The sequence below is a fragment of the Heptranchias perlo genome, chromosome 11 (assembly GCF_035084215.1).
Source record: "Heptranchias perlo isolate sHepPer1 chromosome 11, sHepPer1.hap1, whole genome shotgun sequence".
In the NCBI taxonomy this organism is placed as follows: domain Eukaryota; kingdom Metazoa; phylum Chordata; class Chondrichthyes; order Hexanchiformes; family Hexanchidae; genus Heptranchias; species Heptranchias perlo.
The window spans coordinates 29,601,164-29,622,655 of record NC_090335.1 but is presented as its reverse complement, the minus strand read 5'-3'; the positions used below and the strand labels follow the sequence as shown (position 1 = coordinate 29,622,655).

At 43.5% G+C, this 21,492-nt stretch overlaps 1 protein-coding gene across 1 annotated transcript in view; it reads right to left on the bottom strand.

The window, feature by feature from the left end:
- The window catches only part of LOC137327209 (cilia- and flagella-associated protein 47-like), a 602,936-nt gene that overhangs the window by 360,985 nt on the left and 220,459 nt on the right, over positions 1-21,492 (bottom strand). Inside the window, exons 31-34 of the mRNA XM_067992778.1 lie at positions 14,020-14,184; positions 8,448-8,529; positions 5,080-5,187; positions 4,213-4,411 (exon numbers count right to left, since the gene is read on the bottom strand). Coding sequence (XP_067848879.1) covers positions 4,213-4,411; positions 5,080-5,187; positions 8,448-8,529; positions 14,020-14,184 — 554 coding nt within the window. The remainder of the gene's footprint in view (positions 1-4,212; positions 4,412-5,079; positions 5,188-8,447; positions 8,530-14,019; positions 14,185-21,492) is intronic.

The following is a 21,492-nucleotide window of genomic DNA, read 5'->3' as shown; positions in this document are numbered from 1 at the left end:
ATAAATACTGTGGCTACGAGAGCAGGTCAGAGGCTGGGTATTCTGCGGTGAGTGACTCACCTCCTGACTCCCCAAAGCCTTTCCACCATCTACAAGGCACAAGTCAGGAGTGTGATGGAATACTCTCCACTTGCTTGGATGAGTGCAGCTCCAACAACACTCAAGAAGCTCGACACCATCCAAGATAAAGCAGCCCGCTTGATTGGCACCCCATCCACCACCCTAAACATTCACTCCCTTCACCACCGGCGCACTGTGGCTGCAGTGTGTACCATCCACAGGATGCACTGCAGCAACTCGCCAAGGCTTCTTCGACAGCACCTCCCAAACCCGCGACCTCTTCCACCTAGAAGGACAAGAGCAGCAGGCACATGGGAACAACACCACCTGCACGTTCCCCTCCAAGTCACACACCATCCCGACTTGGAAATATATCGCCGTTCCTTCATCGTCGCTGGGTCAAAATCCTGGAACTCCCTTCCTAACAGCACTGTGGGAGACCATCACCACACGGACTGCAGCGGTTCAAGAAGGCGGCTCACCACCACCTTCTCGAGGGCAATTAGGGATGGGCAATAAATGCTGGCCTCGCCAGCGATGCCCACACCCGTGAACGAATTAAAAAAATATTACTTATCTTAGTCTCATCTCTACAGGTAATTACCAAAAGACACTTTCCCACAGGGAGGGAAGTAAAGAAAAAAATTTGCACTCATATAGCACTTTTAACAAAGTAAAACATCACAAGACATTTCACAGAGGAGAAATTAACACTGAACAGCAGCAAAAGACCAAGGAGAGGTGACTGAAAGCGTAGTTGAATAGAGAAACTTTTGAAAGCAGAGAACGACGTAGATAGTTTCAGGGAGGTATTTCTAGAGTAGGGCCAAGACAGCTGAAGGCTTGGACACCAATGGTGACGCAAGGGGAGAGTGGGATGCACAAGAAAAGAAGGTAAAGGAAAGGACTTGCATTTATATAACACCTTTCTCGACCTCAGCTTTACAACCAATGAAGTACTTTTTGAAATACAGTTACTGTAGTAATGTAGGAAGCCAGAGTGAAAGAACTGAAGGATTTGGGGTGAGTTGTATAACTGGAGAAGGTTGCAAAAGTAGGGAACGGTGAGGGCATAGAGATGTTTGTGGACATGGACAAGAGGTTTGAAACTGAATTTAGAGTCAAACAGAAGACTAAGGGGTTTGAAATTCATGTAGGCCCTTTTTCATGGAAGGGACAAGACTGTTAAATTGGTCAGGGGCCTTCATCGTAATTAAATCAGTGGGCTGGCAGTGTTCATCCTGCTGCTAATTAGCAGCTCGTTTAATTGGGGCCTTCAATTTCTGCCATTATTTAAAGGCAGCCTGCACCTCTTAAAGGGGAGGTGCACTTTGGCTGTAGGCAACTAAACACATGGCAGCAGAAGCAGATACTTCAAGGGCTTCTCACTTTTCTGATGTAAGGAGTCGCACAACACCAGGTTATAGTCCAACAGCTTTCTTTGAAATCACAAGCTTTCGGAGCTTTGCTCCTTCGTCAGGTGAAGTGAGGAGTTGCATAAAGGCACAGCATATATAGTCAGAGAACAATGCCTGGTGATTACAGATAATCTTTCTAACTGCCCTTTATCACACCTCAGCAGAGAGATAATCACAGCAATCAAAGGAGTGAATGGTGTTCAGACAGGTTAGTCAGGGAAACATTACATCCAAGAATACTGAGGTGGGGTCACAAGGGGTCAAATCAGAAAGACAGAGACAGAGAGAGACCAGAAAGACAGAGAGACCATAAAGACAGAGAGAGAGAGAGAGAGAGTGACCAGTTGTATTAAAAACAGATAACTTTTTTTTGCTGGAAATCGCAGCAGGTCCGGCTGCATCTGTGTATGGAGAACAAGCCAACTACGGCTTGAGTCTGGATGACTCTACGTCAGGTGGGGTTACATGTAGCGTGACATGAACCCAAGATCCCGGTTGAGGCTGTCCTCATGGGTGCGGAACTTGGCTATCAATTTCTGCTCGACGATTTTGCGTTGTCGTGTGTCTCGAAGGCCGCCTTGGAGAACGCTTACCCGAAGATCGGAGGCTGAATGTGCTAGACTGCTGAAGCGTTCCCCGACTGGGAGGGAACCCTCCTGTCTGGCGATTTGGCTGGAGGGATCTGCACTGGAGACTCACTGATCACGAGTAAGCAGGAGAGGAGCATAGGCAGGGTGATGGGACAGCTCAGGAAGCAGCTAGCCAGAGGGACAGCTTGCACCCTAGCCCAGTTGCGGAAGACAGAGATGAAGATCTCAAGGGCGCAACCTACATGCAAAGACTTATCCCTATACAGCAGGACCTTTTAAGTGTACTGGCAGCCTACCAGAGAGCTTGCGCACAATGGAACAGAGCATGGAGGACTCCAGCTCTAGCTTGTTTGGGGTCATCCAGTATGGCATGCAGTCAACCATGGAGCAAGGAGTCAGCTCTGTAAACTGTGCAGTAGGGCCCACAATGACGGACCCTTGGTTCGGCCTCAGTTAGGATACTGCTTCCAATTTTCGTCTCCTCACATGGGGGTTGATATTGAATCTTTGGAAAGGGTGCAGAGGAGGACCACAAGATTAATTCTCAGTTTAAAGCATCTTAGTTACAAAGATAGGCTCAAAGAGCTGGGACTCTACACTTTAGAGAAGCATAGAAATAGAGGTGATTTGATCATGGTTTATAAGATGACGAAGGGAATAGATTGTGTTTGTGTAGACAGTTTGTTTCAATTAAATAGGTTAGAGAGGACCAGGGGGTCACAATTTCAAGTTATGTAAGGCCAGAACTAGTTTACATGTTAGATGGTGGTTCTTTTCCAAAAAAATAGTGGACCTGTGGACTGAATGCTGATTCGCTGAATTCCTTCAAGCAAGAACTGGACCTGCTTCTGGCTGGGGTGAAGATCACCTCGTACAAAAGATAGGTGCTGTATAATAATAATCAGGGCCAGAGTAGTCTCCTGGACTAGTTTTGATTGCCTAAGGAGGTCGGAGAGGAATTTTCCAATTTTTTTCCCCGCTAATTGGCTTTGGTTTTTATCTATTTTTTCGATTCTCCCAAGAGATTACATGGCTTTCGGGTGGGGTGCCTTGTGATTCATCACAGTTGCTTGGGACAGGCAGGATGGACTCGTGGGTCTTTTCCTGTCCATCACTGTTCGTATGTGACAGCTCTGACAGCTTTGCTAGGAGCTCAGACTGCTGTCATTGTGGCTCTGGGGTTTAATGTTCCCTCAGCCTACAAGAGCAGGAACGGATCAGTAAGTTTCTCACCATGATTTTTGAGGTGCTACTGCCCCGTTCTGCTCAGCAGAGCCAGTGAAAGTCTGCCGTGATGTTTGGTGGGGTGCAGGTGATCGTTCCCCTCGTGCACTATATAAAATCAATCCCAAGGTGTTTGCCTTTGGTTCGCATTATTGTAACGATTGAAAATCACAGGGATATCACAGAACAAATCTCTTTCTTTAAAAAGCAGAAGATTTTCTGGACATTAGAATGGTAAGTACCCCTGAAGCTCTCCAACCCGTATCTCTCAAGAGCTACAACATCAAGTAGATGTTCTGGGAGATAGCTTGATTGATCCATCAATTTTAGAAATGTGGCCTGTGAGACAAAGCAAAAAGAGCTATTAGGCCCTTCTGATTAACTTTCTTCTGGATTTTTAGTTAAGGGAGATAGGACACTGATAAATATGATATATAATCTCTAGTGCATCTTTACACAAAGCTCTGGACTCTGTTTTCCTGTTTGCTTAATAACCACCATCTTTTTCTGAATGAGGACAACTGAACCTAAATCTAACCCTGGGAAAAAAAAGTGCTGTGCCAAATGATAAGGTGACCAAGTATTCTATCCTGAAAAAGAAGCATTGTCCACAAGGTTCAGCAATGAGCAATAGTGGTATAATCTGTTCCCTGTTGTATCAATAAGGGATTTCTTCTGTTAAAACAGAATCCACACATATGTTCCTACAAGAGATGACCTTCAATTACAAAAGTCATATGCTCAAATTGGTACAAATGAATGGGGAAAATAATCAATAGGTTCTCATTTTAACTGAAGAAAGTCTTATGGTATTAGTTTAATTTATCTGTGTAGATAATGATTTTAATTTGCACTCTATATAGTTTTCTTTAGGATTCCAAATACCACCTAATAAAATACTTTAAACATTTTACATTTACCTTTCTGGCAACATTCCCACACTGCATTTCTCATGGTTTCATAGTGAAAGTTGAGCCATGTCAGCAGGACAAGCTCACCCGTAGAATATATATTGCTGGAAAGGGGGTCAGCATTTATCCTTGGGACATTTTCCAAGCATTTTTGTTGGCCAAAGATACTATTGATATCCTTCAGCGTCAATCGAGAAAGAACCAAAACCTAAAAAATTCAAGTCAGCTTTAGTTACTACTATATCATTAATTTATCAGCAAAAATATACACTATATTCAAAAAACTTATGAATTAAACATCCAGCAGTATATTTGCACACTGTCCTTTTAATCTGATACCTGACATTTCAATCCAGCCCAAGATACCAAGATGAAAAGTTCACTCTCTTACAGCAGAAATCGGGTGGGCAGGCAATTAAAATCGGGGTAATGACATCCTCTGATCCTGTCACCTTCCCATGGGATGTCACTTCAACCTGCTGTTTTTAGCAGGAGTGAGGGACACCACCCAGAAGACAGCAGGGTTCTGCTTTCAATGTGCAGATTGGGCTCCAATGACATAATTGGTTCTGACAGCAATTTTTATCCGGGACCTGAGAGGGGAAGCCATCACGACTTCCCACCGGGCCAATCTGGCGGAAAGTGAATCTGGGGCCAAAAGAGGACCATAAAAGTGAGTAGATTTTTTTTTGGTTTCCTTGTGGGTATTAATATGTAATGTTAAAATTATATATTTACCATATGGTAAATGTGCTAATAATGTAATTTTTTTGATTTTTAAATTTTGTTTAAACCCTTATTTTGGACATTAGATATTTAAAAATAAAAATAAAAGTGTGCATGCATAAACAATTAAAAATTCTTTATACATTTTACCTTGTAAATCTGTAGCAGCATATCAGTCCACGAACGTTTGCTTATGGACTCAAACACATCATCATCCAGGTCAAGTATTTCAGCACTTTCTGGGCTTTGTAAACAACTCTAAAAGGGCAAAATGTAATTTTGGTACAGTGCATATTTAGTGCATATTCAGTGCAACATTCTACATTATTGCAAGTATGACTAGTCTGCTTTCTGAGCCTCCCATGGGTAAAAGAACTGAGGTACACCCCAGATGGCTATGCCTTTTATATAATGTGACAAAGAGAGCTACTGCTATTCAGTATCATGAAGTTACTTACGCTAAAAACATATTGGAGTGGCATTGCGAACAAGATTCTCCCCATTTGTAACGTGTCTAGTGACATGTGGAGGATATAAATAAAAGAGAAGCAAATTTGTTCACAAAAATACTGTTTATGTATCTATCCTTAATCCAAGCAGCAGAAATCACCCAAAAGGCATGTACCTTATCTGTAAGGGAATACTCTGCATTATGATTTTAGTAATATGTGGATAATGTGAATGAAGACACACTATCTGATTCGCAGAGTCTTTAATTCAGAGTCCCTCATTTACCCAACACCTATTCCTTTTTGGACTGAAAGATGTGGCTTTGTTGCTGATATTCAAAAAACTATTTTGTGATATTGATTGTATGCTATGGTACATTTTGCTTCGCTTTTCCTAAGAGAAGACTAGCAACATGTGTTAGAAAAGTGGACCTTCAATACAGCATGGGAGAGAGAGGCATTGTACAAATGCCACAATGCCATGACATCATCAATACTCAAAATATATAACAGGGAGCCACATCCTTCCTTCTCCCAGTGGTAACCTGGGCTAATGAAAGTGTTGCATGAAGGATGTTAATGAAAGAAAAAGAAGTTATATTCAAAAATAATGATGTTTTTATTGTGCATATAATAAGATGACAGTAAGAACTACAGCTGAAATATTGACCTATATTTTCTCTTTAGAAATGCCCTGCTGTGTATTTTCTGTTCTTAAGAAGAACTAGTTTAACTGGGCTTTCATGTCTGGGGCTTAGACAGTGAAAGACGCTTACAGGGCAGATTTTCCTGTTCCTGCACCTGGGCGTATTGCATTTCCTGGTCACAGAACATAGTGGAAATCGGGGAGGGTGGATTGCACAGACATAAAGGGGTCCACTCGATGTGCATGCAATTCTCTTCGCCAAATTTTCCTCTGTGTAATGTACCTAGGCGATCTAATATGCCCAGGCTTCGGAACAGGAAAACCTGCTCCGGCATCTTTATAAACTTTTTTTGTGTTCTAAAATACTTTACCATACTCCGTAATCTTTAATTAACAGTAATTTTATGTTAAATTAGCAGTAATACCATGTATCCATTTTAAATGTAACTAAATTATAATTGAACACTCTAGTTATGGGATTAGAGTTTTTCCAAACTCTAATCCCATAATTTGTAAAAATGAAACCTAGACTCCGAAATTTACTCGGAGCCGGAAAGAGAGTAGGGGAGGGGGGAATGTTCGGACAGGAAACCCGGAAGTACGCGTTTCCTGCACGTCGTGACGATTTTGACGGCAGGGTGTCTTTTAATTTTTTTCAACAGGTTTTGTGCCCGACAGCCAGCCAGATTGACAGATTAACTGCCTGTCGGGTGGGAAAGTAGCCGGGGAGAGATCAGGGTCAGAGAGATAAGGGGCCGATCACGGGGTGGGGGGGGCATAGGGGAAGTCGGACATCGCAGGGTGATGGTCTTCAGGGTTTGGATGGGGGCCGATTGCGGGAGGTACTGTACTATAACATAGATTGCTTTTAAATCATCTTACTGCAGCTACAGGCACTAACAGTCCTAAGAAACTCGCTATTGTAAACTAAAGGAAGAACATAACGGTACCCACTCCTTCAGACATACTGGAATGCTGAAGGTAGCCATCACCTGACACCTTCGAGGCCTATAGGGTGATTTATCAACTACAGGGACTGAGGAACATCGTGCTAGGGATAAGGAGAGATAAAGCAAAATAAGGCACTGTCTCTTCAGGACCTGTACGTGTTGTCTATATGATTGGGTAAATTAAAGGGAGTATTTTGGAAAATACCTGATTGAATGTATTTTGCAGCAGTGAGAAGGGGGCTAGGGGTTAACTCAGTGTATAAGTAGCCAGCCCCTACTCAGACTAGGGGTAGAGAAGAAAGAAAGTAGAAGCGAGAAGAAGCAAGAAGCAGACACCCTCTCTCTACCCAGAACGGAACGGGTAATATAATTCTTGTTCTGTACTGTTAACTATTGCTTAGACCTTTGCATGTGTTGATCCTTGTGTGAAGTTATAAAGTATCACTATATCCAATTGAAGTTAGGTTGAATCTTTTCAAGAGGGGTGTTTAAAAGATAAGCTTGGTGGGCCACGGGGAATCACTCCTGATCCTCCTGGCCCATAGGCAGTGCAATAAAGGCACATACATCATGGATCCGGCCCTTTTCACTTCCTTTTACCTGCTGGGATTCCCGCAGCCCAGGAATCCTGGCCTCCATGCGTTAAAAATAAAAATTGAGTTAAAATGGAGGCAGCCTCTTTAAAAGGTTTTAGTGACCGACCCGCCTCTGGAACTGGAAGTGGTTGGGTTTGAGGTGGGTTGGAGAATTTTAAGGTTTTTACCTTCCTACCCGCCCCCAGCCCTCCCATCCTTGGGGATTAAAATCCACACCCCCACCCACCCCACCCATAGTCCCAACAAGTAAACTTCTATTTAGAATTCTGTGATTCAGTGATGGTTGTCTTAAACATCCATGGAAGCTATGCTTTGGAGTGAGTGTTCGAGATCCTGGGCAACTGAATATGCAGATTAGGGCCAGAATGCACCAAGATCCAGTGAGGTCTAACTCAAGGTTGTTTTTCTGCAAGGTTCAGGATTGTTGGAGATATATCTAACCTTCTGTTAAGCATGGTTGGGTAGGTATAAGAGTGCACCACTAAATATGCAGTGCACCACTAAAAAACTTACTTGGGACCGATAACAAAAATTACTGGTGGGATTATTATCACAACTGATTTACTCCAAGACATGATGAACTGTGATATTTGGTGCACCAGTTAAAGTTAATACCACTCAACAATATAAAGGTACACTGTAGCACAATTTTACAAAAGGTATAGGAATATGGGGAAATTGTTACCTTTACTTAGAACCAGATTGAAACAAGAATTAAGAAGATAATTAAATTAATTAAGCAGTGCACACATACACACAAATACAGTCATCAAAATGCCTATGATTAAATTTACAAGTTAAAAAAAATACCAAAGTGGAGTAGAATGCAATTACCTGTAAATCTAATATATGTATGACAGACAAGGAAGATTCCTACCTGTAACTGGTTCCATTGTTTAAACTCTTCAGGTTCAAATAAGAACTCTGGTTTCACATGAGCAAGGCAAGCTCCTTGTGCTCTGCAATAGTACATAATTAAAACATAGAAAAGCCATATTGTTCATTGTGCCCAGAGACTGAAGGTTACGTCTGTATTCTCTTTTACAGTACCTTCTGGACAAACACCATAATAGTTCTGGACAGTTTTATTACAATTATGAGACAAGAAAGTTCTAAGATAATAGATTTTCATAAGAACATAAAGTCAATAGTTGGAAAATGTAGCTTACTACAGCCTTAAGATTGGAATTGAAGCATGCCATTTGGTAAAGTCTACATCTGCCTGTGTAAAGACTTCCTGAAAATGTTTCTACTGATCCTGAGTGCCAAAAGTTTCCACTAAAAGGGTTATTCCCTTGGAATTGATATCCCTGACCTTGAGGAGAATTAATTTAAGCAAAGATAAAAGAGACTGGATTTCCTGTCTAAAGCTGGAGAGGAAATCTTTCGGTCCAGTAAATCATCAACTTTGGAACTAAGGTTTGTCACATCCATGGCTAAGATAATTAAGGTAAATATTGCAACTCAGAAAAATCAAAAGTGCAGAAGTAATGATTTGAAGCTTAAGCTTTAAAACCTCTAGGTATTTTTTATTTGTTCACGAGATTGGGACAATGCTGGCAACGCCATATACTGTACTTCTAGTTGCCCTGAGGAGGTGTTGATGGGCTGTCTTCTTGAACCACTGGAGTCCTTGTGGCGATGGTACTCCCATGATAGTGTTAGCGTAGGGAAATGCAGGATTTTGACTCAGCAACAATGAAGGAAAAGCAATACAAATCAAAGTCAAAATGGTGTGCGACTTAGATGGAAACTTGGAGGTCATGGTGTTCCCATGATATTGCAGCTGGTGGTAGGGGCCATGGGGCTGGGACATGATGTCAAAGTAAACTTGGTAAGTTGTCACTGTGCATCCTGTAGATAGTACATAATGCTGGCACAGTGTACCGATGGTGATGGGGTGGATATTGAGTCCACTGGGAGGGGTGCCAATCAAGTGGACTGCTTTGACCTTGATGGTGTTGAGCTTCTTTAGTGTGGTAGGATGTGAGCCACTCATCGCAGAATACCCATCCTCTGCCCTACTTTTGTAGCCACAGTATTGCTATGGCTGAAACAATTAAGATTCTGGTGAAGGGTGACCCCCAAGAAATTGATGCTGGGATACCCGGCAATGGTAGTGCCATTGAAGATCAGGGATAAGACTTTTTTTGTTGGAAATGGTTATTACCTAGCACTTATGTGGCGTGAATGTTACCTGCCACATGCCAGTCCAAGACTGAGTGTTGTCCATGTTTTACTTCATTACCAGAGGAGCTGTGAATGGAGGTGAACACCATGGAAATGTCAGTGAATAGACTGAAGGATAAATGTGAAGTTAAATCATCAGTAAAAGAATGGATACAGTTGAACGGTGGGTAGATAGATTGGATAATGAATAGAGCTGGTCCTAGATATGAAGAAGGGACAGACTAGGAAAGAGGAAACAGATCTGGGAAAAGGCTGTGTTAACCTAAAAAAAGAGTCATAAGGATGAGCTTTCAACTGCACCACAGATGCAGTGATTTGCAAGAAAATGGAATGGCCACAAGCAAAGTTTTGGTGGCAGCACACAATTCCAGACTCTGTGATGAGGTGCCCAAAACTGAAGACATTGCTTTAAGTGTGGCCTATAACCAATGCCATATACAAATCTATCATCAAGTATTTACTCCTATACTCTATGCCCCTATTTACAAAGCCCAAAATGTTGTTGACCTTTTTATGGCTTTAACTACCTGCACTCGCATTTTCACATATGCACGTATTTATATCCCTGGGTCTTTCTGTTTATCCACATCCTGCAGCATCTTTCTGCTGAGTGTATCCCTATACCCAAGTCCAAATCATCTATATATACCAGAAATAAAAGTGCACCCATCACTGAACCCTGATGTTCACCATAACCTTTCTCTAATCTGAGAAACATGATACCTCATTAAATGCCTTGTGAAAATCCATATACACCACATCTACTGCATTCCTTTGATCTCCATCATCAGTCACAACACAAAAATAATTCCATTAAATTTTGCAAGCATGGCCTGCCTTTAACAAATCCATGATAGCTATTCTTGATTAGCCCATGCTTTTCTAAATTCTCACCAATTTTATCGCAAATTATAGATTCTAAAGAGCCGATTTAAACCCTGTGGTGGGTAGTTAAAATTGGCCTGTGCGACTTACCGCACGAATCCCGCTGCCTTCTCACAGGTTATAATCTTAACCTACTCGTCTGAGCAGGCAAGAGAGCACCCGCAGATTGGGCTCAGAGGACATCAGTGGGGCCTGACTGCAACTGCTGCCAGACCAACCTGACAGGAAGAGGAGCCAGGACCAGAAGAGGCCCAGAAAGCTAAACGGAATTTTGTTTTTAGTTTACTCGTGGGCCAGGAAAAACAGGAGCGCTCCTTTGGGCACCATAAGGAAACCTTGGGCTTCCTCTGCCCCGGGCTTCCCTCCCCATCCCCCAGCCACAAGGCCCTCCAACCACTTACCTGAGTTCCAGGGATTGTTCCCACAGGTCCCCAGTGGTGGCCTCCAGCTGCCCTAAATCCTGCTCCAACCTGCAGGCCAGCTACCAGTTCCTGCCGTGTTTGGGCATAATACTGACGGGGCCTATGCAAATAAGACTCAGGAGTTAAAATCTCCTGGTCTCATGCCGCAGAGGCCCGGACAATTTGCTGTCCACTTCTGCCCCCACTTGCACGACTCCCGGCTGAGAGTTAAAATCAGAGCTTATTGGTTTGTCCACAACTAATTGGGTTATTCCCTTAGAACTGACATTGTCTTCCCTCCAGTGCATAGCTTAATTTGCATGTCTAAAGTGGATTGAAAATTTGTGGTCAGGAGCTCTGTTACCTCCTCTTTGACTTCCTTCAACAGCCTAGGCTGGGCCATCAAGGCCCAGTGACTTTCCACCTTGAGTTCTGCTCATTTTTTCAGAACCAATTCCTATTCTACAGTTATCTCTAACTAGATTTCACATCCTCCTCTAGTACACCAACATTTTCAGTTCTCTCCCTGGTGCAAAAACTGATGCAAATTATTTATTTAATCTTGCTGCCATACCTTCATCCTTGAGCAGTCCTACCCTTTCTTTAACTATTCTTTTACATTTTACATGCTTATATAAAAGCCTTTGCTAGATCATTTTCCTATTTCCTTTTAGCACTTCTAATCTCCTATCTGAGCAGCCAACTATGATTTCTACATTCCTCATTTTCTTTAGTATTGTTCATCCTCATTTTATCAAGTTTCATTTTAGTTTTAATCTATCTATTTATTCATCCATGCAGAGATAAGAAATAAAGTTTTCTTTCTCAGCTGAGTGTAAGGGAACTATGTGAAATGAGTTGTGAAGTTGCAACCCAGTTTCACTCAAAAAAAACCTTATTGAATATTAATCAAGCTGTTGCCTAATTTGCCTAATGCTCTTTGGCATACCAATACCACTGTATTAGCTACAAGTAACTATTTATGATCCTCAGTTGTAGGTCACCAACCATTTTTCCATATTGATAATGAAACTACTTAGACGCTAGAGCCCTGATTTTAACTCGGAGCAAGAGAGCGGTGCAAGGCAAGCAACAAGCTTCCTCAGGCCATTTTAACTCTCGATCCTCATTTTAATTTTCAACTTGGACTCCCGCTTAAACCCAGTGTGAATGACGAAATGGCCAGTGGGTGGAAGTGGGAAATTGCTGACAGCAGGCTATTTTCAGAGACCCAAGGAAACGGTTCCAGCATAAGGTGAGTGATAGTGGGTCCGAGGCAATCATGGTCACGTGAAGGGGAGGGGAAGCCCAAGGAGTCTTTGTGGGGACTGGAGGAGCACTCCTGCTCCTCCTGGCCCAGAAGGAAACCTTCAAAAAATTATTTTTTTTTAAACTTACCTTTGCCTCTTCTGACCCTGGATCCAAGTCGAGGAAGAAACCCAATCCTAGTCGTCACTGTGCATGACCCATGGTTAAAATAGCATCAGGGCCCAAATGATGACATCAGACCCTGACTTTTAAATACTCATGAGGCCCTCGTTTGTCGCTGGTGAAGGCCTCACCAGCCTTTCAAAACCCAAGAGCTAAAATAGCAGGGAGTGGAAGCAGGAAGGTAAGTAGTCTGCCGATATTTTAACCCCCCAGGATGCCCTGTTCTCGTCGAGCAAGGGGGAGTTATAGTTGGAACTTGGGTATTGTTTTCAAACTCCTTTGCTTATTTAGTACGTTACCTTATGTTTCTAAAAGGAGAAATTGTGCCCTTCATGAAAAATTGTGCAGATCATTTTTTTAAAAATAGCTTTTAAAGTAGAATCAAGCTGATCCAAAAAGTGGTAATGTGAAGATTTGATTCCTACAATTCCCTACAATTGGTGGGCCGAGTTAAAATTGACCCTCTCTTGTTTAAGTGAAGTAAAATTATTGCTACACCCCCAGGCAGTGTCAGTCAACTCCCATAAAAATGATGCTCAGACAATTTATGGGTGTGACTGACTCCACTGAACCCAAGAAGGTATCTACAGCAGACCCAAAATTATAATAAGGTCCCTTAGCACTGATCTGTCCCAGCAGCATCCTAGATAGCTGCCTCCATATTTGTTAATTTCCTGCAATCACAGCTCTTGAGCTTCAAAAGGTCCTATATATTTCCCTAACCAGCAAGCATCCTTTGTATTTCATACCCTGTAGATGTTTTTGAAGTAATAAGTTTGATTAACAGTGCTATTTGAGTTGGAGGCTTGAGTCAAGCTTGTGAGAGAGGCTGAGCTATGATTCTTTGTAGTCCATTTGATGGACAGCCCTGTAGCCAGCAGCTACCCTTTGTAGGTTTATATTTGGCAGTCTGCACCTCAGTTAACTGTCAGTCCAAGGTCCTTAAACGTATGATGCTAATCAGAGACTCCATGCGAGCAATTGTAATGTAGGCAATTTGATTCAAAGGTTGTTTTATGTTGAAGGTTAGCACAGCAGAAATGTCTTTCGTGTTTTTAACATTATGAGAAGAATAGTAAAATTTGTAATTACTGTAAATGTACTGTTTGTACTGAATTCTGTTCTTTTACCTATTTAATAAACCTGTCCTGTAGTTTATAGCTTAACACGGTCTATTGGAACATTTATTCTTTCATCTACTGAAGTTAAGGAGATTGCTTGGCGATATATGGTACCGGCAAGCTAGAATATAGCGACAAGGTTCTCTGTTCTACCCCTAAATCTAGCTGGTTACCTAGATATTAAGCACTATTATTCATAGGGGACAACTAGACTAGGAATTTCCTCCTTTCCAAGGTTTTCGCCATGCTTCCATCAAAGTTATGGCGGCGGAGCAGGAGCAATTTCGAGGAAATTCCCGGCCATAGTATGCTTAAGGGAGATTCACGTAACACAGCAGCCAAAAAATATCTAAAACCCCAAAATATAATGCCTTCAATTAGTAAAGCAACTAAATATTAAAATGAAAATATATTCACTTACTTTAGGAAGGTGAGAAGTGTTGAATGTTGCCAGTGCAACTGTAATATACGTTCCACAGGGTCACTGGGCAATGACTGCTTTGCAGTAATCCCTGGCAACAGCTGGCCACTCAGATGGTTCAGCATATCATAAATTGTCTTTGTGTCTTTACCAACCTGCTTTGTGCTGCATTTGGAAGAAATTTTACTTTTAGATGCATAGTCTCTCGGGAGTTTACTTACTCAACTGTTACTAGAAGTTTCCTATTTTAATCTCTGGTTCTAAACTTACAAGCCTTTATCTCCAGTGACGTTGTTTTTCCTAAATCAGAGGATATGCTGTTTTTATAACAATCAGAGGGTTATGCCATAAAATGAACCATAAAATAATATTATTATACATATAAAGATTAGAAAAAAAGGTCTCTCTTCCTATAGCTATCTAATTTTTGGTCTCCTTTTCTCTGCCTTTGTCTTCCATTCTTTTTGCCTTTCTGTTTCTTTCTCTCAGTGCCTCTCATACACTTTTGTTTTCATCTTTATCTCTGGGTTTGTCTCCAACTCCTTTTCACTTTCTCCCCCTTTGTATAAGTCTCTATTCCCTCTATTCTGTATGCCTCTGACAAAATTTCTCTCTGCATATCTCTTAGTTGCATGGCACACTTTTCTTGAAGGTAAAGGCAGCAGCCAAGGATCAACAAACAGATGCTGAGGCGTCCAGACAGAGATGCTCCTCTGCTGTTAAGGGCTTTTCAGTGGGATCAGCAGCCATGGTTGCAGAGGATAGCCCTGTTCTGCTAACAGCCATCCACAGAATGTCTCTTCTGCTTCAAATCAGGAGTCAGCCACAGCTCAATGGTAGCACTCTCACCTCTGAGCCAGGGGGCTGTGGGTTCATGTCCCACTCCAGGGACTTAATCTAGACTGACACTTCAGAGCAGTACTGAAGCAGTTGGTGGTATGGAAACTTTTAGAATCAATAATCTGGGACAAAATTAATTTTCATTTGGAAAAACATGGGTTAATAAATGACAGCCAGCATGGATTTGTTAAAGATAAATTGTGCCTGACAAACTTGATTGAGTTCTTTGATGAAGTAAGAGAGAGGGTTGATGAGGGTAGTGCGGTTGATGATGTATATTTGGACTTAAAAAAGGCATTTGATAAAGTACCATGCAATAGACTTCAATTTTGCTAATAAGCCTATGAGGTTAAAGGGGCAGTGACAGTGTGGATGCAAAATTGGCGAAGGGACAGAAAGCAGAGAGTAGTGGTGAACAGTTGTTTTTCAGACTGGAGGGAAGAATACAGTGGTCGGTATTGGACTACTGCTCTTTTTGATACATATGAATGACCTGGACTTGGGTATACAGGGCATAATTTCAAAGTTTGCAGTTGATATGAAACTCAGAAATGTAGTAACTAGTGAGGAGGATAGTAGCAGACTTCAGGAGAACATAGACAGACTGGTGAAATGGCAGACACATGGCAGTTGAAATTTAATGCAGAGAAGTGTGATGCATTTTGGTAGGAAGAATGAGGAGAGGCATTATAAACTAAATGATACAATTTTAAAGGGGTGCAGGAACAGAGAGACCTGCAGGTTTACGTACATTAATCTTTGAAGGGCAGGACAAGGCTGCCAAGCTGTATGCTGTTAAAAAAGCATACAGGATCCTTGGCTTTATAAACTGATGCATAGAATACAAAAGCAAGGAAGTTATGCTAAACCTTTATAAAACACTGGTTAGGTCCCAGCTGGAGTATTGTTAAGGTGATCCCAGCTCCCGAGGGAGCTCCTTTGCAGTGCAACTCTATCCTTGCCCATTCGTTGTCATCCTTTGCCTTTGCCTTTTCTCCCCCAATCTCCTCTCTTCCACTATTTAAGTTTCCCAGCCTCTAATAGTGGGTGCATTTTAGCCCTAACTACAAGATAAAGTTGCAAGTTTACAGTTACCTGGGCCCATTGCCCATCCTCCAACCATGCCTGCTGTTTGTTTTCATCAGTGAGCATTGGATTATTGCTCAAATTTGGCTTCCAAATTCCTGGACTTCATGACTACACTACTCCATTGGACTACGCTGTAAGACTCAGCTGCTATGACTTTGATCTGCTATTCAGTTGCTTAAGTTTTAAGATAACTTTGTCTAGCCTACAGTCCATTCCCCCACCTCTGCTGTTACTTGCTGAGCTTATGACTATCCTACTGGTCCTACTGGTTTTTCAGCTTTATTTTGCTACAGTGTGGTTCCTGGCCAGAAATTCACTATCCTGGGCCGCAGTCCATTTCTTCGCCGCTTCTGGATCTAATAGTGACCTCCAACTTTGCCACCGTTTTTCTGCTCCGCGATTGATTCTGCTTACCTTCTGACTCTTCATTCCCATGGATATACCTCCAGCAGTGCGTCCTCAGATACTCTACCCTTCAAATAGTTTCTGAACTCACTTGCCCTCCACACCTGTCTCTTAACCTGGACATCAGGTCATCGATGCTCCAAGCTGACTCCACCCTATCTACGTCAATTTTATCCCACCATGGGACCTCTGACTTTAGCTTTGGACTCTCTCCTATTGTTTCCTCTCTATTCCCCTTTCATTACCAGGACATAATCTTGCTATGTAATCACGCCTATGTAACTTGAGTTTCCCTGTGTTCATTCGCGTGCGCATTTTGGCTGCCACTTCGGACCCGAGCCCATCACTTCTATTTCCCCTTTTTTCTTCTTTTCTCTTTTGCCCTCCTAGGCCCCTCTCCCCTGTCGTCATGCCTCCTTTCATTTCTCCCCTCTCGAGTACTCTGCCCCTCCAAATCCCTACCCAACCCTTCACCACTCCTCGACTTTCCTACTCTCCTGTCATCGTCCCAGGCTTGACTCCCTCTTAGGTAAGCCTACAGCTTCCCCCTGTGCCTCTCTTGACATCCTTCAAAAGGCCCATCAAGGCATTCATCGCTGCTTCCTTACGAGCAGCAACCCCAACTGCCCCATTCTACTGTCTCACCGACCTACCAGCCCAGCACACCCACTGTGGGCTAATCTTGCCAATCTCCTTCCCTTGCCACTCACTCCTCCCAGCGATAGCCCTGTGGACTCTGCCAGCGGGTCAGCTATCACCGCCACGCTTTGCATCTCCCTCCAGAATGTCCGTTCACTTGTGAAGAAGGCCCTTGCCATCCATGAGCTTATTCTGGATAATTGCATTGACATCATGGCTGTGACTGAAACCTGGCTGATGGGGGTGATGACACCTTCCTCCTTAATGAAGCCTCCCCGCCTGGCTATATCTTCCACCACCTGCCCTGCTCAGATCGCCATGATGGCGGTGTGGCCATTCTCACCAAATTACACCTTGGTCTGTCCCCTTACTCCACTGGCACCTTCTCCTCCTTTGAGCATCTCACCTTGTTCCACCCCTCGCACCCCTCCTTTAAAATTCTTGTTCTCTACCGCCCACCCAAGTACCATGCCAAGTTTCTCACTGAGATGTCATCACTGCTTTCCTCCCTCAGCCTCTGCACCAAGCGGCTTCTCATCCTTGGTGATTTCAACCTCCATCTCAACTCATCATGCCCTCTCTCCTCTGAATTCACTGCCCTCCTATCCTCCCTTAATCTCTCCCTATATATAAACTGCCCTATCCATATTCACAACCACCCTCTCGACCTTGCCTTCTCACGTAGTCTCTCTACTCCCATCATGTCAATCACGGATAAGGCCATCTTTGATCACTTCCTTGTATCACTCTCCACCAACAGCCCCCACCCCCTCTTCCTTCTGTGTCTGCCTCTGGAAAAGAAGTCCTACCCCAAGACACTTAGAACAGCACTTTCAAATTGCCAATTGTCTAGCCTTTGGCCCTCCATTCACAACATTTCTGCAGCCACTGATCTGCTCAATCATATCCTCACCACCACCTGTGATGCCCTTGTCCCCATTAAAACCATTACACGCTCTCATCCTGGTCATTCCCCTCAGTACAATCCTCATCTCAGCTTGCTTAGGTCCAAGGGATGCAGACTTAATGTTTATGGTGGACAACTGGTTTAGCCATTCATTGTCAAATCTGGCTGGATCACATCTCCTCTGCCAAAAATTCTCACGATTCCAGGATCATACTGAAACACAAAAATAACCACCAACTTCCCTTCTCAGTTTTATGAAAGGGAAATTGTGTTTGACAAATCTATTGGGAGTTTTTTGAGGCTGTAACTAGCAGGGTAGATAAAGGGAAACCAGTGGATAGTATATTTGGATTTTCAAAAGGCATTCAACAAGGTGCCACACAAGAGGTTGTTACACAAGATTAGGGCTCATGGGAGTGGGGGTAATTTATTAGCACGGATTGAGGATTGGTGAACAGACAGAAAACACAGAGTCATTTTCAGGTTGGCAGGTTGTAACTAGTGGGGTGGCACAAGGATCAGTGCTTAGGCCTCAGTTGTTTACAATATATATCAATGACTTAGATAAGGGGACCGAGTGTAATGCATCCAAGTTTGCTGACGATACAAAGCTAGGTGGGAAAGTAAGCTGTCAGGAGGATGCAAGAGACTGCAAAGGGTATAGACAAGTTAAGTGAGAGGGCAAGAAGGTGGGAGATGGAGTGTAATGTGGGGAAAAGTGAAATTATCCACTTTCGTAGGAATAGAAAAGCAGAATATTTCTTAAAAGGTAAGAGACTAAGAAATGTTGGTAGTCAGAAAGTTAACATGCAGGTACAGCAAGCAATTAGGAAGGCAAATGGTATTTTAGCTTTTATTGCAAGGGGGTTGGAGTATGAGAGTAAGGAGGTCTTGCTGCAATATAATGGGGCTCTGGTTAGACCACACCTTCAGCTGCAGTTTTGGTCTCCTTACTGAAGGAAGGATACACTTGCTTAGAAGGGGTCAAACAAAGGTTCATTAGATTGATTCCTGAGATGAGAGGGTTGTCCTGTGAGGAGAGATTGAGTAGAATGGGCCTATATCTCTGGAGTTTAGAAGAATGAGAGGTGCTCTCATTGAAATGTGTAAAATTCTTAGTGGGCTTGACAGGGTGGATGCTGAGAGTCCAGAACTAGGGGTCATTGTCTCAAGATAAGGGGTCGGCCATTTAGGACGAGATGAGGAAAAATTTCTTCACTCGGAGGTTGTGAATCTTTGGAATTCTCTACCCCAGAGGGCTGTGGGTGCTCAGTCATAGAGTATATTCAAAACTGAGATCGATGGATATTTGGACACTAAGGGAATCAAGGGATTTGAGGATAGGGCGGGAAAGTGGAGTTGATCTTATTGAATGGTAGAACAGGCTCAAGGGGAGGTATGGCCTACTCCTGCTCCAACTTCTTATGTTCTTATGTTCTCCACTACAAACCGTCTTCTTAAACCCCTTTTCCCTGTCTCCTCCACCCTTACCTCCAATAACAAGTGCAAGAAGCTCATGGACTTCTTTGTCACTAAGATTGAGACCATCCATTCAGCTGCCTCTGCCGCTTCACTCCCTTCCCCTAGCCCACCAAGCCTAACATCCCCTAAGGTTCCACCCTGCCCTAGCCCTGAACTCGATCTTTCTCTAGGTTCTCTCCTATCTCCCTTCATGCCCTCTCTGAGCTCAACTTGACCATGAGACCCATCTCCTGCTCCCTCGACCCTATTCCCACCAAACTGCTGACCACCCAATTTCCCATCCTGGCCCCCATATTAGCTGATATTGCTAACTGTTCCCTCTCCTCAGGTACTGTCCCCTCCCCTTCAAATCTGCCTTCACAAGCCCCCTCCTCAAAAACCCACCCTTGACCCCCATGTCCTTGAAAACTACCGCCCCATCTCCTACCTCCCTTTCCTCTCCAAAGACCTTAAACATGTTGTCACCTCCCAAATCCATACTCATCATTCCTACAACTCCATGTTTGAATCCCTCCAATCAGGTTTCCACCCATGCCAACAACAAGAACTTGCATTTATATAGTGCCTTTAATGTAGTAAAACGTCCCAAAGCGTTATCAAACATACTTTGACACCGAGCCACATAAGGAGATGTTAGGACAGGTGACCAAAAGCTTGGTCAAAGAGGTAGGTTTTAAGGAGGAGAGAGAAGTAGAGAGGCAGAGAGGTTTAGGGAGGGAATTCCAGAGTTTAAGACCTAGGCAACTGAAGGCACAGCCACCAATGGTGGAGCGATTAAAATCGGCGATGCGCGAGAGGCAAGAATTGAAGGAATGCAGAGATCTAGGAGGGTTGTAGGGCTGGAGGAGGTTACAGAGATAGGGAGGGGCAAGGCCATGGAGGGATTTGAAAACAAGGATAAGAATTTTTAAATCAAGGCATTCCCGGACCGGGGTGATGGGAGTACGGGACTTGGTGCTAGTTAGGATACGGGCAGCAGAGTTTTGGATGAGCTCAAATTTATGGAGGATGGAAGATGGGAGGCTAATCAGGAGAGCATTTGAATAGTCAAGTCTAAAGGTAACTAAGGCATGGGTGAGGGTTTCAGCTGCAGATGATCTGAGTCAGGGGCGGAGACAGGTGATGTTACAGAAGTGGAAGTAGGTGGTCTTATGATTGTGTGGTAAACTATCCCTCCTCATCTTTCTCGACCCGTCGGCAGCCTTTGACACGGACAACTACATCATCCTCCTTTAATGCCTTTCCTTCATCATCCAGCTGGGTGGGACTGCCCTTGCCTGGTTCCATTCCTATCTATCCAGTCATAGCTAGAGAAACATCTGCAATGGCTTCACTTGCTGCTCCCACACGGTTACCTCGAGTCCCCCTTGGCGCCTCCTATTTCTCATCTACATGCTGCCCCTCAGCGGCATCATCCGAAAACACGTCAGGTTCCACATGTATGCTGACGATACCCAGCTCTACTTCACTATCACCATCTCTCTCAACCCCTCCACTGTCTCTGACTTGACATGCTGCTTGTCTGACAGCAGAAATTTCCTCCAACTAAATATTGGGAAGACCAAAGCCTTTGTCTTCGGTACCCGCTATAAACTCCATTCCCCAGCCACCGACTCCTTCCCTCTCCCTGGCCACTGTCTGAGGCTCAACCAGATCTTTTGCAACCTTAGTGCCCTATTTTATCATGAGATGAGCTTCCGACCACATATCCGCTCCATCACCAAGAGCGCCTACTTCCACCTCCTTAACATCACCCGTCTCCACCCGTCCCTCAGCTCAACTGCTGCTGAAACCCTCATCCATGCCTTTGTTACCTCTAGACTTGACTATTCCAATGCTCTCCTAGTCGGCCTCCCATCTTCCACCCTCCATAAACTTAAGCTCATCCAAAATTCTGATGCCTGTATCCTAACTTGCACCAAGGTCCATTCACCCATCAACCCCTGTACTCGCTGAATTACACTGGCTCCCGGTCTGACAATACCTCGATTTAAAATTCTCATCCCTGTTTTCAAATCCCTCCATGGCCTAGCCACTCCCTATCTCTATGAAATCCTCCAGCCCTACAACCCTCCAAGATCTCGAAGCTCCCCCAATTCTGGCCTCTTGCG